This window comes from Camarhynchus parvulus, chromosome 1, assembly GCF_901933205.1.
Source record: "Camarhynchus parvulus chromosome 1, STF_HiC, whole genome shotgun sequence".
NCBI classification, from domain to species: domain Eukaryota; kingdom Metazoa; phylum Chordata; class Aves; order Passeriformes; family Thraupidae; genus Camarhynchus; species Camarhynchus parvulus.
The window spans coordinates 85,244,747-85,264,906 of NC_044571.1; the positions used below are offsets into that span (position 1 = coordinate 85,244,747).

At 43.6% G+C, this 20,160-nt stretch overlaps 1 protein-coding gene across 4 annotated transcripts in view; it reads left to right on the forward strand.

Annotated features, from left to right (window-relative positions):
- TENM4 (teneurin transmembrane protein 4) overlaps positions 1-17,677 on the forward strand; it is a 595,878-nt gene extending 578,201 nt beyond the window's left edge. For all 4 annotated transcript variants that reach the window (XM_030971231.1, XM_030971250.1, XM_030971240.1 and 1 more), the window contains 2 exons: positions 3,542-3,684; positions 11,559-17,677. In XM_030971231.1, coding sequence (XP_030827091.1) covers positions 3,542-3,684; positions 11,559-12,317 — 902 coding nt within the window. In that variant the 3' untranslated portion in view covers positions 12,318-17,677. The remainder of the gene's footprint in view (positions 1-3,541; positions 3,685-11,558) is intronic.
- The last annotated feature ends 2,483 nt before the right edge of the window (positions 17,678-20,160 follow it).

Genomic DNA, 20,160 nt, shown 5'->3' on the forward strand with positions numbered 1-20,160 from the left:
CCAAATTCAACAATAATTGCATTTCCCTAAGTTACAAGATCTGCTTAATAGTAAATAAATGTTACAAAGTAAAAATCTTGGGTTATCTATCCTGCTTGTTTTTCTAGCCATTAGGATTTGTTCTTTCAGGTTCTTCTGCAATAATCATAAGGATTAGATTATGGTTTTTTTTCATTAAAAGTTGTTTTCTCCAGAGCTGAGAAGATGATGCCACGAGGGAAGTAAAATATGTCAAAAGATGCAGGCTAAGATCCTGTATGTTGCTCTCACTCTGATAATAAAGGCTGGGAGGGAATACCTCAAGATAACTTTTCCTATCGGAAAATGCTTATTTTTCAAAACTGAATGTGTTTATGGGGGAGGGTTGAGCTTGAGAGATTTCTCAGGAGAAGCATTAGCAGCTCTCAAAATTGTCTAAATGACAAATTCCAGAATGTCCTTAAACAAAAATGGATTTTGGATTTTCAGCTTTTTCAAGTTAAGTGTAAACTAGTGATTGAAAACTGGAAAAGAAAAATAAGGAATCAAAATCAACATGGAGTTTAATTCAGAATTTAATTGGAAATTTTTGGTCTGAACAGATCTAGTTTTTGAACTGTTGCTTTGTGGCATATTAACAGATTTTTGTTTTCCTGCTTAAGTTAAGAAAGGACAGAATATTTTTTTCTAGCCCTGTGTTGGAACAGGTGCATGGCTTCCCACACAACTCTGACAGTAAAATCAAGATGTCAAAAACTGATACACTAATATTTTATATGCAGCAAATAATTTTTTTCCACAGCCTTATAAGTTCTATTTTTAGTTTTTCAAGAATACAGAGCCCAAATACATTTTTCAAGTTTCTCCTCCCCCAGTGCATGGAAGAATCAGGCCATGCTATCGGGATGCATGCTGTGACATGAGGCTGCTGCCCCAGCACTTTTTGCTCAGGCTTTCAGGCACCTTGTGGACAGGACCCATGATAAGACTGTCCTTGTCATCACAACCAGATCTGCCCAGATCTGCACACAGGGAACACCTCTCTGTCCCTGCATTCCCACACTGGGACCTGTTTGTCCTTAGGGGAGCTCAGTGCCCAGGACATGGGTGACCAGCACATGCTTTGGTCCACAGTGATGGGGTCTCTGAGCTTGAGGAAATTGAAGGTGTGTGGAGGGGAGAGCAGGAGAAGCAGGTATTTATGATTTGAGAGGCCCATTGTTAAACATGAATATTTTAGTGATTGTACACTTCATGGCACAGAGCTTTGCTGCCAGCTTCAGCAATCCTGATGGATTGAACTGACATTTCCATTACATGTGTCTGCATTAAGCACTCTTTTTCTTTGCCCTCAAATGAATTTACTGTGAAATGTGTTGGCAGGGTTACTGTAGCTGAAAAAAACCTCTGTGATGTGAAATGTACTTTTCTGTCAAAAAAGTTGTCACTGCCTCCTGGCAAATTAGTATTTTCTCCTCTGTTTTCTCAGTTCCACATCTTCCTCTCATGGTTTCAGGTTGTTTGTTTTGGTGGTTTTTTGTTCTGGGTATTCCAACACCTCTCCCAAAAAAGAACAAACTCCTGTTGCAAATGTTTTGGAAGTCAGTTTTCTGAGAAGTATAAAAAAACCACCCTGTATTGGGTATTTCCAGACATGTTACATATTTTTCAACAGTTCAGCATCGGTGCTCTGTATTCTTTCTAGCATTTTTGAACTGCTTGGGAAATTATTCCTGCACCAATGCTGACCTTCACTGTTTTACTTTGTTCTCCTGACCACCTGGTCCACAATATGTACATCAAAGCTCTTCATTTGAGATAAGAAGGATTTGGAGGCAGGCTGTCTTAGCACTTAGGCAACAAAATAACCAAATGAGCCTTTTCATTTCTCTCATACCCCTCAACCTCTCTGTTTCAAAGACACTCCAAAAACAATCTGTACATTGAGTGAACAGAAGTGTTTTTATTACAGAAATCCTCCCTCTTCCACATGGATTGTCGCAAGGGCTTTTTGGACATCTGCCCAATCGCAACATTTTGGCCTGTAGGAAAACAAGCAACAGATAGTGTGTTTGTTTGGCTCCTGATTCTCCAGTCATCTGGAACGGCGTTATTTGCCACTTGCATCCATAATTTCTTTTCCAACCAGTTCTTCAAAACGTTAATTTAGGCTCATGGGAATAAAGAAAAAATATTCAAAGATGCATATTTTATTGTTTAAATTTTTTTTCTGTCTTCAGATGGTTTCAATGCTTATTGAGCTTAACAAAATGAAAGTCAAGCCTTTGCACTTCCAGCTTGAAGCAGAGCAATCACCAAGAAAATTCCAGTTACATGCAGACACTTAAGACTCCTGGGAGCTAATATTAGTTAAACTTCCCCTTCATACATTTTTTTGCCTTGAAATTGCTATTGTGTGCCAAATGCATACCATGTTGCTCAGGGACTGTAGCAGGTGTGTCCTCTGGAGCTAAGTGAAGGCAAACAAGGTGTGCTCATCAAATGCTCTGAAGTTAAGGGGGGGAGTGATGCTAATCCCAAGCAGATCTAGGAGTTACTCAACCTCATAATTTTTTCCTCCAGCAGATTAACTTTCACCTGCTATTTGTAATAGCTCTGCAATCAAAAAATCAAGGAAAACTTTGAAATCTACTGGCAAGTAAATGCAGGAATGATGTCCCAAATGGCTGGTTTTCCATCACATTCCCTTTAGTGCTAGTGGTCCCTCTTCTGTATAAGACAATAATTTATCACTGGTAGCCACCAGTTTTCTCACCATTCATGGACTTTTTTAAAGGTGTTTGTAAAAAGTACCCAAGCAAAATATCTCTTGTGTCTGTACACTTATTTTTACTATAATGTACCTTGCAGGTAGTATGAAGTCTAATTATAAATACCACTGTAAAAGATGATGTGACTTTACACTGGTTTAATACTCAAACTACAGCTTCTTATGAAAGATGCCAGGAAACTCTGGACTGAGGTGGAAATCCATGGACAAAGCAGTGTATATGTCCAGAGGTTCTTCTGTGAGCACCAGCTAAATGCCTGAGCTGTCCATCCTGGATGTCCTGGTATTCTGGTACATAGCTCTAAATTTAGTCTTCAGTCTACAGGCCCTTTGAGAGTCCTCAGAGAGAGAAGTATTGGGGCTGAGGTGTTCCGAGCTGACTGTAGGAGTGGATAACACTTGCCAATTGGCTGGAGCATCTCAGCCTCCACGTGTGTTGCTGTTGCTGTACTTCTACACACCTTCAAACAGTGCTTGGTTTCTGCTGATGAAGGCTAGACATGAAGTTGGCTTTGATTTGGGCCATTTGCTCACTGCCAACATTTCTGTTTCAGAGCTGGGAAAGCACAGAATTTGGCTCTGGCTGGAGGTGGAAAGGCCAGATTTTGGCACACGGTTCACTGTAGGACCATTAAGATTCCTGCTCTTCGCAAAAAGCAGAAGCCAGACTGCTGCAGTGCCAGCCACTGTGGCGTCCTCCTGTGGGCCTTCTCCTGGTTAATCCTGCTTGAGTGATCAGATAATCTTATTTATGCTTCTCTTCCCTTGCAGATGTCAACAGTTGGCTGCTCACCTTTGGGTTCCAGCTGCACAATGTCATCCCCGGCTACCCCAAGCCAGACATGGATGCCATGGAGCCATCCTATGAGCTAATCCACACACAGATGAAAACCCAAGAATGGGACAATAGCAAGGTGATCCACATAACTCCATACTGTATCTCATGCCCTTATCAGCAAACTACCCATTTGCAATGTTGGTTGAAAAAGCTCTACCAGCGTGTTGTGAGATGAAGAGCGAGTCAAACCCCATTCCAGTATTGAAATCTGACCAAATAATCACATATTAAGTTCCCTACTGCCATGGTGCTTTTTCCTGTGATATTTTCTGGTGGTTACTCAGTGAAGTGGTGTATTACTGTTTCTTTCTTCCAAAAGAGGCCCCATTATCACATATTGCAGGCTAAATTCAAGGCCTTTGCACTCAGGATTTTTAGAAGTTAAAAAAAAAGTGAATCTTGATACAGAATTGGTTTATAAAGTTTGGGGGGGTTTTTGTTCTAGAAACCTATTCATTCTGGTTTAAAATGTCTTAAGCAAGAAGTCACACTACTTGCATAGGAAGCTCTTTTGTATTGCAGAAAGTCTTTCCAGAAAGAATTTTTGATGATATTAAACTTTCATTTTACCTGACCAGGTTTAATCCCATGTAACTGTGTCCTGCTTTTAAAAACAGGCTTGTTTCCCAAGCCTGGTAGATGCTGGTGCAAAATTCAGTGATAAAATTGGGCAAGAAAAAGGCTTTTGCAGCCTAATCATTTCCCCATCTTCCTGTTGGGACTTAGCTGAAAGACGGAGGCAACACTGTTAAAAGTTAGAACACAGGGTCAGGATTTGAGAGCCCTAGGTTAAGTCCCATCCTTACTGCTTATCAGTGTATAACCTTGAAAGTCACTTACCTCTCAGGATTCTCTTCCATTTCATAGCCTGATTGTATTCTAGGGTGGCTTTCATCTGTTTAGTCTGAATCCTCTTTCGTCTGAACTACCACTTGCTGTTGTTCAAACCTTGCACGAGCTGTGAGGCACCAACATGCTTAGGGAGATCAGGACATGCTCTCCACATTTCTGCTAATAATATGATAACAGTAGGCAATGGAATTGATTCCATCTGCCCTCCTAGCCTCTCTACCTATGGCTTCACTGAAATCTTGATGACCTGCAACAGATTCTTGAGTTATACATCTTAAACCAGGAGGTCACATTTCCTGAACCATAAAAGGTATCACTCAAAGGTACAAACAAATTACTGTAGATTGATAGTAGTCATGTGCCAGTCCATCACTGGTACTCAGCCTCACAGCCATGCTGAAGACAAGTTAAAGTGTACCAGCTTCAACTTCAACAAGAAATTTATATGAAGTGTGACTTAATAATATTGGGGGAACTAAAAAAATTACCGCGGCTGGGTTGATGCTTGAAAATTTTACAGTGCAGTAACTCAATTGTGGTTTGGAGCTCAGAGACTCCCTTTTTGTTTCTTATTTCCTTGGATTAAACAATAACATGCTAATAGAAGTTATCTCTCTAAGAGAGCCTCAGGATTTTTCCTCCACTCTGCTGGGACACAGTCTCCCGGGGCAAAGCTGTACAGGAGCAGGCAAACAGGAAAGACTCACCCAGAGACTACACAGAAGACCATGTCTGTATTGTTATGTGCTGTGGATAATAACTCTCATAGAACCACCACAGTAATTATTATTATTGGTAGTATTAGATTATGGTTTTATCATTAGTTTATTATGTGTTTTATAGTATGTAATATATATATAACTTTTTCATGTGTATTATACTATCATTATTTGACTTATTGAATAGTCAAGTAACCTGAGTGACAGCTTGAGGTGATGACTGACCCTTGTTTGTACAGGCAGATGAGCTGGAAATAAAATCAAGGAGAACCCTCCCTTCTGTCCACCCATTTTAGGTGAATCTGCTTTAATGAGCAGTAAGAAGAAAAGGACATCTCCATGGCCCTCACAGGTTTTTAAAGCCAGAAGCTGCAGTGAGGGGTATGCAGGGCCCTGCTCGTTATAAGAGGGCTTTATACAGCTGTCATGCTTCCAGATGAGTCCCTTTGCAGTCAGATGTTGAAAATGGAATTTAACCATTGCAGGCTGTTTCATATTCTTCCTCTGTTACAATAGCAACAAAACATGAGCATTTTTATTTCAGTCTACAGTTGCAGGATCGTGCTGTGATAGCAAGTGGTTCCTAAATGCTGTAGAGCAGGATTCCCTTGCTTTCTGTCACACCCAGCATATTGTAGGCATATATTTGCATATTCCAAATTCATTCACATATGATATCTGAATACATGATCCATTTTCTCCTACGCCTATCCATGCATCCAACACTGATGCTTCCATGAAGTTCTGTTCACTCCCAACCCTTCCAGGCATCATTGCACATTCCCAGACACAGTCCAGTCCTCCTTGTCACTGATTGTCTCTGTATTTATTGGCAAAGCATGTGGAAGAAAATAGAAACTTTTGAAAATTTCACATAGGAAATGACAAAATTAAACCAAGGTCAATGAATGCACAGGAAACATTTTCAATTAATAAGACTGATCAAACTGTAAAATGGTATTGCAGAGCATACAGAGTAAGCTCTAGATCTGTTGTCATTTAAAAGTAGCCTGGACAAGGCATTGATCACTGAATGATGTACCACAACTTTCTCATCTCGGTGTTTTCTGATCCCTAGTTTCTCTGGGTCGCATATCTCCTTGTGATAGACAAAAGTATATTTGAGCTACTCCACTGGCATTGCTGATAAAAGTTGGCTCAGCAGATTAAGTCTGTTCTTTTATCTGAGAGAAACGACTAACAGGAGCACAATAACAAAGCAGCTAACACCCATAAATGGCTGCTTCATCTCTCTTCAGAGTGCATAACCAGAGGGCCCTAGCATCTCCTTCCAAAACATTTTTGGTACTTGCCTTGCCAGTCTGGAAGACAGGAGAGATAATTCTGACCTTGAGCATCCGCCACCTCAAAAACAGCCAGCATGTCATAAGCCTTGCACTAACCCCCTAAAGCTCTGAAGTGACATTTAAAATCCAATACTCCATTGTGCAGCACATCCCCCCTCCTCCCCACGACTGTGAGGCTGTCACTAAATTGTTTGTTGAACAAGTTCAGTGTTATTGGCCACTGGGGGACTCTGGGTGACCTCTGGCATATTGTGGAACTGCGGCACCTGAATCCAATTTCTTTTCTGGTTTTTTGTTGTTTTTTTTTTTTCCTCCCCTTCCTTGTTTTCTCTCGTTGAGCTGTCAGGTAATTGTTGGAACCAGAACAACTCTATTTCCAGGGAGGAGTGTTTTGGAGTCAGCATTTGTATCATTATCTACATCCTGTTATAACTACCATTCTTTCCATTCCATGGGCACTGTCTCCAGGAAGGGTCCTGTTTTCTGCAGTGCCTGTTACAGGCTTTGCTGGCGAAGTAGTTTTTGGCATCCCCTCTGGAGCAGCATTTTGGAGGCAAGGGCTGCTCTGGGATGCTCAGCCAGGAAGTGAGCTCTAGGGCTATGCTTTCTGGCAGAGCTTCTTCCAAGGACAATCTGTTTGAGGGACTGGCTCTGCCAGTGTTCATCATTCAGGGAAGGCATCCTGACATTGCAGTTGCTTTGGCCTGGGCTTGGACTTTCACGCTGTCTGCACGTCTGTCCATCAGCTCCCAGTTATGTTTTACAAATGCTGTGGTCAGTTTTCAAAGGATCCAATGCAGGGAAAAGAGTTGAAGTCTCAAAAACATTAAGCTCTTGAGCCTTCATGAAGATAGATGAGAAATCTGGAAAGTGATGAGCAAGAGGAGGAGGCAAATCCTCTTACTTCGCCACACTTGAAATCTGCTTAATGAACTCAACCTCGTTATCCCCATACAGTCATATACAGTGGTGGGGTGGAGGAGAGACCTGTCCTCTATGCCCCTGAGTTAGTGCTCCTGTTTGGCTCATTCCCAGCCAGGCAGCATCCAGAGGACTGGCCTTGCTGGCCCATGGCTCACCTCTGCTGCACCACACGTCACCTCTCAGACAACCCAAGAGCCTACAGTGCAGCCATGCTGGTGGGCACATCCAAACAGAGACTTGTCTCCAGGTGATGGCCACATGGAATAGAGGGAGGGGGCTGATGGCTGAATAATGGCTTTGTTAACAGAGAGCTACAGGGTAAATAAAAAGGGGGCTTATAAAAAAGAGGGAGAGCAACTTTTTACACTGGCAAATAGGGACAGGACAAAGTGGAAGAGTTTTTAATTAAAGCAGTAGAGGTATAGATTAGATGTTAGGAAGAAATTCAGTACCCAGGGAGCAGTGAGGCACTGGCACAGGTTGCCCAGACAAGATGTGGATACCCCATCCCTGGGACTGTTCAAGGCCAGGTTGGATGGGGGTTTGGGCAGCCTGGTCTACTGGGGGCATCCTGGTGGGGGGGTTAGAAGAAGATAATCTTTTTAGGTCCCTTACAGACCAAGCCTTTCTGTGATTCTGTGGTAAATAGGAAGGAGTTAAAAATTAATATATCAGAGAAATCATAACTTCCAAACCTTTTGGAAAAAGTAGCTTTCTGCATTGTAAGCCATATGGTGGTAAGAGAAACACCTATCTGTCTATAATGGCACAAGGATAGAAAGAAACTTGGAAACATGTTCACGTATTTCACATCTTGGATCCTTGATGGGAAATTAAAGCTTTCAGTCTCACACTGGAAGGCGGTATTTAAAAACAACAGATGATAGGATCTGGCGATGGTATTTCAAATCCTCAAGAGGTGCTGGCAAAATGCAAGAGGCTATTCAGAGATCCTGGTAATGTGCTGCTCTCCTGAGCTTTGTGCAGCAGAGAACAAATGATGAAGGTCGTTCTCTTCTCTCCAAAGGGTTGTTACTAGATAAAGTGAAATGTCACCTAAGGACATCTGATTAAAAAAGACTGTGAGGAAAAACAAACCCAGCATATTTGTCACTCACATTGAGCAACAAATATTGAAATAAAATAGCGATGAATTGCCTTCTTTCTTCTGTAAAACTGGTTTATAGATGCCTTGATTTACAGTTGCTAAAAGCAGCACCAGTTTTTAGAGAATAGCACATGCCGCTGCAGCTTTGGATGGAAATTTTCTGTTTCTTTTCCTTGCCAGTTCATTGAAATGAGTTCTAAGATTGAACAGTAATGGTAATTTCAAAGTCAGGGATACACTGCTTCTTTGAACTACATATAATCTGTTTGCCTCCACCCTCTTTATATTCACAGCACAGCATACACCCTGGCTGTGCTCTGGTTTGCTTGAATTTGTTGGTTGGATTTTTTTTTCTGTTGGATGTGTTTGCTTTTCCTTTTAACAGAATGCTGTTACCAAATACACTTTTTTATCAAAGAAATGCACTCAAAAAGTCATTTGAAAGTCATCCTGGGCTTGTTTTCAAGGTAACAGAGATGCATTTGGTTACTGAAATAGTTGATAGCTAATAGTTAGTTTGAGCAACCTGGTGTAGTGGAAGTTGCTCCTGCCTGTGGCAGAAGGTTTGGAACTAGATGATCTTTAAGGTTCCTTCCAGCCCAAACCAGTCTGTGATTCTAAGTGATGGTGAATGTTCAGCATTACAGCTTTGCACATTTCATTTCCTACTTCCCTATGTGAAAAAAAGGTGGAGAGAGCCCAGAAGTAACTAGTCCTCAATAGAAAACCGTTTTTTGATTGTGCTCTTGTTCTTGATTAAGACACCTGAAAGTAGGTCTCTGCCTGTGAATTTTGATATTATGGTTGTGTCCAGATCCACTGGTTTGTTGGGGCAACCTAATTTGGAGACATTCATAGAGGATCTTTACCTGATAATTTGCTCATAATCGAAAACATACTGGAGTTCCTGCAGCTCATCAAGAATAAAGTGATGAAGACAAAATTGAAGGGGAACAGGGGCAATTTCTGATGGGAATTATTCGTCCATGCCCAGTACTGCCTGACCTCCCGAGCTCCCTTCTCCAAGGTGATAATCAGTAGATGGTGCAATTAATTCTAGGGACTCTTTATCACTCACCTGCTGGTAAACAAGGTGATGTATGTGTATATGGTGATACGTAAGTGATCACAGGACATAGCAGTGTAGCACAGAAGACCTGATTTACATCCCTGAGTGAGCAGTGATTTGGTATGAGCGCTGAGAGATGCCTTTTCCCTTCACTGGTAAATGTTGCTGAGGCAAGTTGGAAAGGCAGCATGACATACAAAGTGGTTAAGGGACTACCTAGAGTCAACCCCTATGAGATACGCTTGAGAAGAACTCTCCATTTAAACTTCAATGAAGAGGAAGTGGCTAATTACCAAGGCTGTGCAGTGTGCACTTGTTTAGAACAGTAAGTGTTTCATGAAGCCTAGAAGACTAATTGTTCCATGTCCATCATCACTGACATCTACATTAATTACGTCCATTTTTTGCATAATTAGAGCACTTGTGCAATTGGCAGAGAAGATGGGCTCGGCTCCCTATCAGTCTGTTAATTATATTGCTCTCTAGGGGACGTGTGAGATGCCCCACAGGCAGGATGCAGAAAACCAGAAAGAGCTCCTTTTTCATAGGAAACTGGTTCCTGCTCCACCTGCTATGCTGTCAATCAAAAAGGGAAATGGAGAAGGTACACCAGCCTGCTCAGCACTTTGAACAAAAGTAATTTCTGGGAATTTTAAAGTTCTAGAACCTAAAATGTGCTTTTGAAATTGTATTCCTCTATTCCCTTATAGTTTTCTCTTTTAACCAGTCAAAACTGCTCATAACTTCTAAGTGGCAATGCTCAATCCCCCTTTTTTTTTTTTTTTTAATACTTTACGACTCTTCCCTGGAAATGGCCACCAGGGAAATGAGGGTTTATTTCACTTGTTATGTTACAAGTCTTGTGTGATAGGTCCACACTGAAATGCCTGCATCATCTGAATTGTCTTCTTGCACCCAGGATGTGAATCTCTAGTTCATGGACAGTTTTTAAGGCAATATCCTTCATGGCTGTTTAATTTCCTTGAAATAATTGGAATGGAGTAAACTTTGTAGCCTATTTTTAATCCTGGGTGTCATTACATTATTGAACTGAGCCGCTGGCAGTGCCAGGAGAGTTTTGTCATAGAATCCTCTTGCTTTTGTGAAATTTGAGCAAATAATTGTTCGTGAACAGGAGTCTGTAAGTCAGCACTGCCATGAATTGATGGGAGCATTTCCAGAACATTTTGCAGTAATGATGAGCTGCTGACTCACTGTGTTCTTGCTCCATTATACCCTAACAGGAAAAGTGACTTTGTATTGCACCGGACTGCAAATGATCTGGGCTGTTGTCTCTCGGTTTTACTTCAATATGAGCTAAAACTTGAGCATCAGGTGTGGTTGGCCTTAACTCAGGGAGCCTAGCAAATTGTAGAGGTGTCCAGGAAATAACTTTTGGATTTAATGCCTTCCTTGAGTTTTGAATAACCTGCTTTGGCCAGGCTGAAATGGAATATGGAGAGGTTATGGCCACTCTGAGGGTCATGCAGGTCATGCAGGGCCTTTGAAGGCAGCACAAGGAGTTACAATGTGGAGTTAAAATAGAAGAAACTTTTACAAATACTTCCACGCTTCACAGAAAGTCTGAAAGCATTTGGTAAAGCATCATGGCCACAAGACGAATTGTTTCTTATATGCAGAAGAACACTGAAACACAGTCTAATTATGCATCCAAACTCAACACCCACACTACTGAGGCAAAAAAATAATTTTCTACCTTTACATCCTTCAATCTATGAGATTAAATACAGTTCAGTTTTCAGAAACAATGAGCATTAGGAGGGGACAACATGTCTCTTCCGTGAAAAGGAATTAAAATTTTGAAAAAATGTGATAAGGGGGAAAAAATAATGGAGTTCTTCATTACATGTTTCCAGTATGTTCTCTGTCTCTCCAGCATCCTAATAATGTTTTTGGGTCATCAGGTTTCTCTTTCTAATATGTCGTTCTCTTCTTTCTCTCCCTGCTCAGTCCATTTTGGGGGTCCAGTGTGAAGTGCAGAAGCAGCTGAAGGCTTTTGTCACCCTGGAGCGCTTTGAACAGATCTACAGCTCCAGCATCGCTGGGTGCCAGCACGTCAAGAAGAACAAGAACTTTGCTTCTGGAGGCTCCATCTTTGGCAAGGGCGTCAAGTTCGCCATGAAGGACGGGCGTGTGGCCACTGACATCATCAGCGTAGCCAATGAGGACGGACGGAGGATCGCAGCTATCCTGAACAATGCCCACTACCTGGAGAACTTGCACTTCACCATCGACGGGGTGGACACGCACTATTTCATCAAGCAGGGGCCATCGGAGGGCGACCTGTCCATCCTGGGCCTCAGTGGCGGGCGGAGAACCCTGGAGAACGGCGTGAATGTGACAGTGTCCCAGATCAACACAGTGCTGAGTGGGAGGACTAGACGCTACACGGACATCCAGCTCCAGTACGGTGCACTGTGTCTAAACACACGCTACGGGACCACCTTGGACGAGGAGAAGGCACGTGTCCTGGAGCTGGCCCGACAGCGCGCCGTCAACCAAGCTTGGTCCCGGGAACAGCAGAGACTGCGGGATGGGGAGGAGGGTATTCGCTCATGGACAGAAGGGGAGAAGCAACAAGTGCTAAACACGGGCCGGGTACAGGGCTACGATGGCTATTTTGTGATCTCAGTGGAGCAGTACCCCGAACTCTCAGACAGCGCCAACAACATCCACTTCATGAGACAGAGCGAAATGGGCAGAAGGTGACAGAGAGGGTCAATGCGGTGACTTCTTGCCAAAGACAGCTACTCTTTTGTGGCCACTTACCTGACTGTGTTGTACTCAATCCTTTTTCTAAACTGAACAAGGTGGGGTGGGAGGAAAATAGAAAGAGAAGGAATAATACGGTTGCACTGTAACTCATGCAACATACTTTTCTCCCCGCTTTAATTTGGCCTTCATGCGTTTTTTGCAATGAACAGAAGGTATATTTTGCCGTAGTGTGATCACAGTGAAATTGACTGTCTCTTGTCCTTTTTTCTGTTTGTTTGGTTTGGGTTTTTTTGTTTCTTTTCCCCCTCTTTGTGAGGAATTTGAGGTGGGGAGTCGTCAACATACATCCTTAGGTGTAAGTGCGAAATGGGTGTCTGTGCTAACTTGTGTCATCCTAACCCTTTCTGATTTGGGGCAGGGACATAGCCTTCCACCTGGAACAGGGGGAGCCCATGGCATGCCAGAGAGCTCTTCCCAGAAAGAAAGGAGATGGAAGACAATGCTGATTCTGATATTCTGAAAGTGACCGTCCGAATCATGTGCCTCAAAAGGGACCTTACAAGTAGTTTTCACGTTTCACTTGGGACCTAAAGTGTTTCTCTGGGGGCTCCTGCTGAGCAGAAGTAGATCATAGAGGCAAAGGAGCTGATTATATTACCTTGCAAGATGATTCTCTTCCTTCCTGAACTGGAATAAAAAGAGAGAAAAAATTGGTCTTTTTTTCATTATGAGAGTAGATACTTTTTGGGTTTTTTTGTGTGTGCACAAATCCTGGTTTTAGTTAAATAACCTAGCAAAAGCCAAGAAAAGGGACTCCTGCTCTATTGAGAAAAGCTAAAATAAATCCTCTCTCATACATAGAGCTGTTCTATAGGTGGATTTAATGCACCCATGTTGTACATTTGCTAATGGCATAACTTCATTAAATGTATAGTGTTTCAGTACATGAGGCTACGTGTTTAACAGTCCACTGTGCTGTATCTGATAAAACCAGTTAATTTCTAGGAGGCTGATTTGAATTTAAAAGTAGTTATAGTATCCCAGTGACATACCACTGAAAATTAGAGCCAAACCCTGCTTTTCCTGATTCTGGAGCTTGTATTTATTGGCTGGGAAATGCAGTTTGGAGTAGCATGCTGGCAAGTCGTTTATGACTATGGCAGATAAATGTCTCCTGGGGACTTTGGCAGCAGGGATTTTAAAATGTTTAATAAGTAGCAACAGCTTGTGCTGGGTGGAACAAGAAGGAGAATATTGAAATCAACCCTCTCACTGTTTCTTACATGAGCTCAAATTTAATGGAGAGCCCACTTGACTGTTAGCAGTGACGAGGGGGAGGTTCAATGGAAATGCCCACTACAGAGAGGACCAAGTGCTTTAATACGAAACTGCTGACAAAGTTGCTCAGCATGCTAATGTAATTTTTATTCACATAACCTCTGTGCTCTGGTATTTGCAAGAGTCCTTGAAATTCAAGGGAGCAAGGAGATGAGCTCAGCATCCTCTTCCCCGCCTGAAACAGTCCTGTGCTGTTCCTGCAGGCAGAAGTGTTACCCCACCTCTCAATGGAGCTCTGGCTGGAGGTGGCCAGCCCTGGTCCTAGATAGGTGTCTCTATCACACTGATGCCTGCATATGTCCTGACTGTAAGAGCTCTCTTGTGTCTCTCTGGGAACAGCTCAGCCCTGATTTATTTTTTTTTAAATTCCATCCACTTTGGCTTTTCCCAGTTCTGCAGAGAGATAACCCGAGATGTGCAAGTCCATGCCAAGGCTGTTTCCTTACTCGGAATCCTACAGTGCACCTGTGTACTCCGAGGCAGCTCTTCTGCACTCATGCCACCACTACTGCCACCCTCCAGCACAGACTGACACCCTCTGCAGGATCTCAGCCCCAGATACAGCAGGGGCGTGTGTTGGCCATGCAGTCCTCGAGCAGTGAAACATTGGCAGCCCCGGTGCTCTCACGGTTTCTCTGTAGAAGTCGGCTGCCAGTTCCGTCTGCCTTGCCTGTCAGTTCCCGGGTGCTTGCCAGGAGAAAGGTGATGGGATGGAAATTCCCCTAACAGACTGTTCCTCCTCCAGTTCTGAATCCCTAATACCTTTGGCTGTGTGGCAATGACCAATGTAATGGGTTTGATTTTCTGCTCTTCTCTCCTGCTTGCAGCAAGGGTATTGATGCTGGTGCTGTGTCCCAGCACTGTACTCTGAACCACCCTTTGCAGCACACAACCTTTATTACTTTAGCAGGAGTGAACCACAGGCAGCTGGAAAGGGTATTCACTTCTGGCAGAGCCAGGTGGGAGAAGACATGACGGCCAGACCTGCTCCAGGCTTTTACAAGGGAGCAGTTGCTTTGGCAGCTGCCTGCCAGGGATGGTTAAAAGGCCATGGCATTGCCACCTGTATGGCTGGTATGAAGTGCTTGGCAAGCCTCGGTTGCCCTGAGGATGCACAGGTGGGGGTCAGGGGCAGTGTTATCCAAACCAGCAGTAACAACCTACTCAAAGGAAGCAGCACCTTCTTGCCAGTGCTGTCCAGCTCCCTGCTTCCCCGTCTCCAAGTCACACCAGGGACAAATCCCTCTTAAAACCTCAAACTTGTGATGGCTGTGAATGTCTCAAACAGCATGAATGGAACAAAAAGAGACCTGCAGGAGGCAGGGTCAAAAGGTATGAACCCCTGGTAAAAGACCCACAGAGCAGAGAGAGCTCATTGTGCCTCCCATTTACACTGCCCCATCCCAAGCGGCTCCGAAGAAAAGTGGTGCTTCTGTATCCATCTGCGTCCATGTGTTACGATGCCAAGAGGTGCAGTGCAAGAGTAAATGGGCCATTTTTCCACGGAGTCAAGAAAAGAGATTGGAGTGTAAAATACTGGAACCCTGCCAGCCTGAGATGGCACCTCTACAGCCTTACACAGACTCTTCAGGTTATTACATGAGCTAATGACTTTGAGGAGTTCACCCATTTTTCAAGAGTCTCCCAGTCCCTCCATGCTTGTCCAGCATGCCCAGAGCCAGGATCCCAGAGCTCTGTGCCATGGCCAAGGCAAGACCCTCGTGTTGCATTTTTCTGCATCCTCAAGCAGCACTGGGATGTGACTGTGCCTGTCTGCCTGCCAGGTCCATGACAGTCTTCTCCTGGGCCTGCAGCCGGTATGGAAACTGTGGACATTGTGTCAAAAGGGGGAAAAATATATCTATAAAAGTATATATATGTATATGTTGCTCCTTTCTATCAAAACAAAATTTAAAAGGGATGGCTGTCTAATACTGGGGAAAAACCTGTCCAAAGACAGCTACTACATTCCTGAATCCTCAGCCTCTGTGAAAGCTTTCCACCTCACCTAGATGGCAAAACAACATTTTCAGTCCTGAAGCACTAAACTTACCCATTCATTAGTGAAAAATGCTTTTTCTACAGGATCCCAAGTGCATTTCCACTTTACTGATGGCGCTGCAGCTCCTTCCCAACCTTTTTGTTGTCCATTTTGCCTCCCCATGGAACCATTCTGGTTGCCTGGCCCTTCTTGCTTTGCTTGTGTGCAGGTGTGGAGTAATTTATTGCTTCCATAAGAGTGGAAGTTCTTGGGTGCAAATCCCACAGCACTAACTCCCTATCATAGGATCAGAGACTAGTTTGGGTTGGAAAGAACCTTAAAGATCATCCAGTTTCAACCGCCTGCCATGGGCAGCAACAACTTTCACTAGACCAGGTTGCTCAAAACCCCATCCAAGCTGGCCTTGAACCCTTCCAGGGATAGAATATGCAGAGTTTCTCTAGGCAACCTGTGCCAGTACCTCACCACCCTCACAGGAAATAATTTCTTCCCAATACTGAATCTACTCTCTCTGTTTGAAGCCATGCCCCATTGTCCTGTCACTCCATGCCCTTGTCAAAGTCCCTCTCCAGCTTTCTTGGAGCCCCTTAGGCACTGGAAGGGTCTCTAGGGGGTTCCCAGAGTCTTCTCCAGGCTGAGCAACCCCAACTCACTCAACCTATCTCTATAGCAGAGGTGCTCCAGCCCTCTGAGCATCTTAGCGGCCTCCTCCAGACTTGCTCCAACAGCTCAACATCTTTCTTGTGTTGGGGGCCCCAGAGCTGGATGCAGCACTCCAGCTGGGATCTGGTTAGGGCAGAGCAGGGGTCAGAATTTCGCCCTGCTGCCCACACTGCTGGTGATGCAGCCCAGGACACGTTTGGCTTTCTGAGCTGTGAGTGCTCACTGATGGATCATGTTGAACTTCTCACCTAACAACACCTCCAGGTTTTTCTCCCTAGGTATGCGCTCCATCCATTCTCTGCCCAGCCTGTATTTGTGCTTGGGATTGCCCCAGCTGACCTTCATGAGGTTCACACTGCCTGCCACTCAGGCTTGTCAAGGTCCCTCTGGATGGCATCCCTTCCCTCCAGCATGTCAACAATTGCTCTAGATGCTGTTTCAAAGGTCCATTGAAAGGTGTGGCTGACCATCTTCTGGGGAAAATGTCACTGTGCTTTAAGTCTCACGTGCTTTAAGGTTTGATTTTGAGAAGTCATTTTCGTTCTTGACTCCCAGAAAAGGACTCGGCCCTCACCAAAAGGTGTTCCCTATCAAAATTCAAAGGTGTAACTTCACTTACTTTCAACTCTGGTCTTGTCTCCAGTCCAAAGAGCAGTGAGAAGGATCCTGACCAAATCTCACAGCTCAGAGGAGAAAATCCAGTGCTTTGGAGCAGAGGCTCCATCTCTCAGTGAGAGCAATAAGGAGCAACAGCTCAAGTCTTCAGTAGCTGGAGCTGGTACTGAAACATGCTCCATTTGAAGAGATAACAGTGATGGGATTTACTTGGTGTGGCATCCAAACCTAAGCAGTGCCATGAGGACTCTGCAGCTGAAAAACATCCTGTGAACCCAGCCCAGGGGGAGAGGAGCAAGACCAATTAGGCATCACGAGAAATGCCGCATTTGTTTCCTCTGAGATCTTTATTTTATTTTATTTTTTTCCCTTTCAACTGGAGATTGGCACTTGGAAAAATCATTAAGCAGCAGTGACCGGAGGGAGTCACGGAGCTCATCATATCTTTGTCATCACAGCTATTGATCAGAGCCACAGTGAAAATGGGCCAACAATGCTAAACAACACCAGGCGAGAGCTGATGAGATGAAGGTCATTAAGAGCCCCGTGCTTGATTCAGGTTTAGAAGACACAGATGACTGGGAGCAGTCCCTGAGACACCATTTGGCCGTAACTTAGGAACAGTGAGGGATTTCTGTAATATATCTGTAGTTTCTTTATTGAGCATAGGGACTGGCATGAAATTCTGCTCAGTCTGTTATACAGACAGTGTAACCAGAATAAATCAAAATTGTTCAAAAAAAAAAAAATCTAATAAAGTACTTTTTCAGCTGTGACTTGTAAGTGTCGCCGTGATGGATGGCAGCACAATCCATTATGCAAAGACAAGGCTCTTAACATGAAATTTTAGAATTCAATTTTACGATTTACAGAGAGGGCCCCCCTCGTATTTACGGCACAGCAGTCTGTTTTGATTCAATCTCGGCGTAATTGAAACCAGGGCCAGGGATCATGGCTAGTCCTGTGGCTGCTTTTTAAAAGGGGAGGAGAAATGACTGCTTGTAACATTAATAATGGAGCTAGGGAGATCGCTTTGCTTGTTAAATCTTACTCAGTTTATCTCCTCACCCTGGTGGCACTGCCAGACCTGGTGAATATGAACACAGTGCCTCCATGCCAGGGATACATTTGATAAGATAAAATCTGGCTGACATGTGGCCAGCAGCATCCTCCATCCCATGGCGAGCATGGCCTGGGGCATTTTTGCTCCTGTTGCTACAGTCCTCCACAGGACAAGCTAGTTTTTCAGTACCTCTTTTTGTTATAATCTCTCATTTTATTATGATCGCTAAATATTCCCCCGTTACACCAAAGAATTTTCATGAGTTTTGTAAAAATAAAAAAATGACCCAAAGCCTTCTTGTGTTTGCTTTGCTTTTTTTCTTTTTTTTTGGGTTGTTTTTTTGGGGTTTTTTTTTCATCTCTTGAATATATTTAAATAAAATTACTTGCGACTGTAGAGCAAACTTCAAACAGACACCTCGGGGGCACGGTGGGCCCTGTTCAGGACCCCCCTTCTCCCTCCTGTATGAAGGGCCATTGCATGTCCTGGGGGCCATTTCCTGTGGCAGTTTTCCATCCTCTGCCACCGCAGTCAAAAGCGACCCAGCCCACCCTAGGGAAATCTTCTGTGTTTCTTTGGTACTCTCCTTTAATTACCATAAAACTTTGTGTTCCTGACCTAGTGTTACATAGCTCAGCTGTTAACTCCCATTCCAGAGGTCAGTGCTTTCTGGGGAGCACAGAAAACGACAAATGAAAATTAGCTAAAAAAATATATACATATATATATATATATATATAATTTTTTTTCCTTAGAGATGGAAATTGTTCAAGCAAACACTAAAACTTTCAAAAAAGAAAAATAAAGTGTTTGGACAGTTCATAGATATTGTTGAAATAACCAATCAAAGAATCACACTTTTCTAAAAAGTAAAATGTTTATTTTGTGAGAGGACTTCTAATGCAGCTCCGGCCAAGAAGAGGACTTTGTATCAAAGCTGCATCTGTAAGCCCAGCACTGAAGACTCTTGTCATTACCCTGTGTAATAATTTTCCTGAAGTCTGGAACTAATTTTTTGAGAAATTTTTTTTTCTCGATACTTTGTGTTTCTAATGCTGTATTCTTGACTGTGTAAATACAACCAGGCTGTAAATAAGTGCAGATGTAGATACCTTCTAGAAAAAAAAAAAGCAAACAGACAGAAATGACCATGTGTAGCCTTCAGTGACAAATAAAAGAATATTTTGTGTTTAAATAGTGTTTTCTTTTTTTTCCGTGAAAATGTTGGATTTCTTCACCCCAGCTGCTTGGTCCTTACATGGAAGATTCACCTGGCAAAAGAGTTGACCAAAATGTCCCCCCAGTCCTCAAATTTGCACCTAAAGGTACATTTCCACCTGCACATAGAGTATGGGATTGCAGGTGCCCCAAGCCTTTGCCAGTCCAAGAGGTGATGCTTGGGATTCAGAGCCTCTCTCTACTGCAGGAGCCCCCATTCCAGTAGAAGGATAAGCTGACTGAGAAACTACATTATGAATTCCAAAAAGTGCTCAACAAATCAGGATAGCATTAGATTCAGTGATACATCCAGCAGAAACCTGTGCATCTGATCCTCATTCATCAGAGAGGGAAGAGAAGCTGGTGCAGCGCATTCCGCAATGACCCAGGGAAACTCTCTTGTGGTTCTTGATACTTCCTGGCCCAGCCCCACTGGCAGCCTGCTCCGGTGCTTCAGGAAAAAATCCAGAATAACTTCAGGAAACAGGGGCCAAAAACGTGTGTTCAGAAAACACGTGTTGAGGGAAGTATCCTTGTGTGGTCCTTGGGGAGAACCTAATGGGAAAATGAAGCATAGGACTGGGCAGTGATCACTGGAGGAGGAGTGGGGAGTTGCTATCCAGCTTTACTGCATGAGCATTGTTCTGCTCTCCAAAACCAGATGAAATTGGGTCTTTTAGAATAAAGCCCAGTTCTGTGTGGGATCCCTCTCCTCTGGAGGTAGATGGCTGTGATAGGGGAAATAAACAGCATCTCTCTCCCTTGACGCCAGGCAGAGCCATAGGAACCAGGTGAGGCCTCTTTGCATGCACGTCTTGAGCAAGGTGAGGGGAGTCCAGCTGCTGGTGGATATTGATGCCTGCAAGGTTTCCCTAAGGTTTCTGCCCTTACTTGGCCATTCCTTGTGGGATGTTATCTTTTCCACCAATATGCTTTTC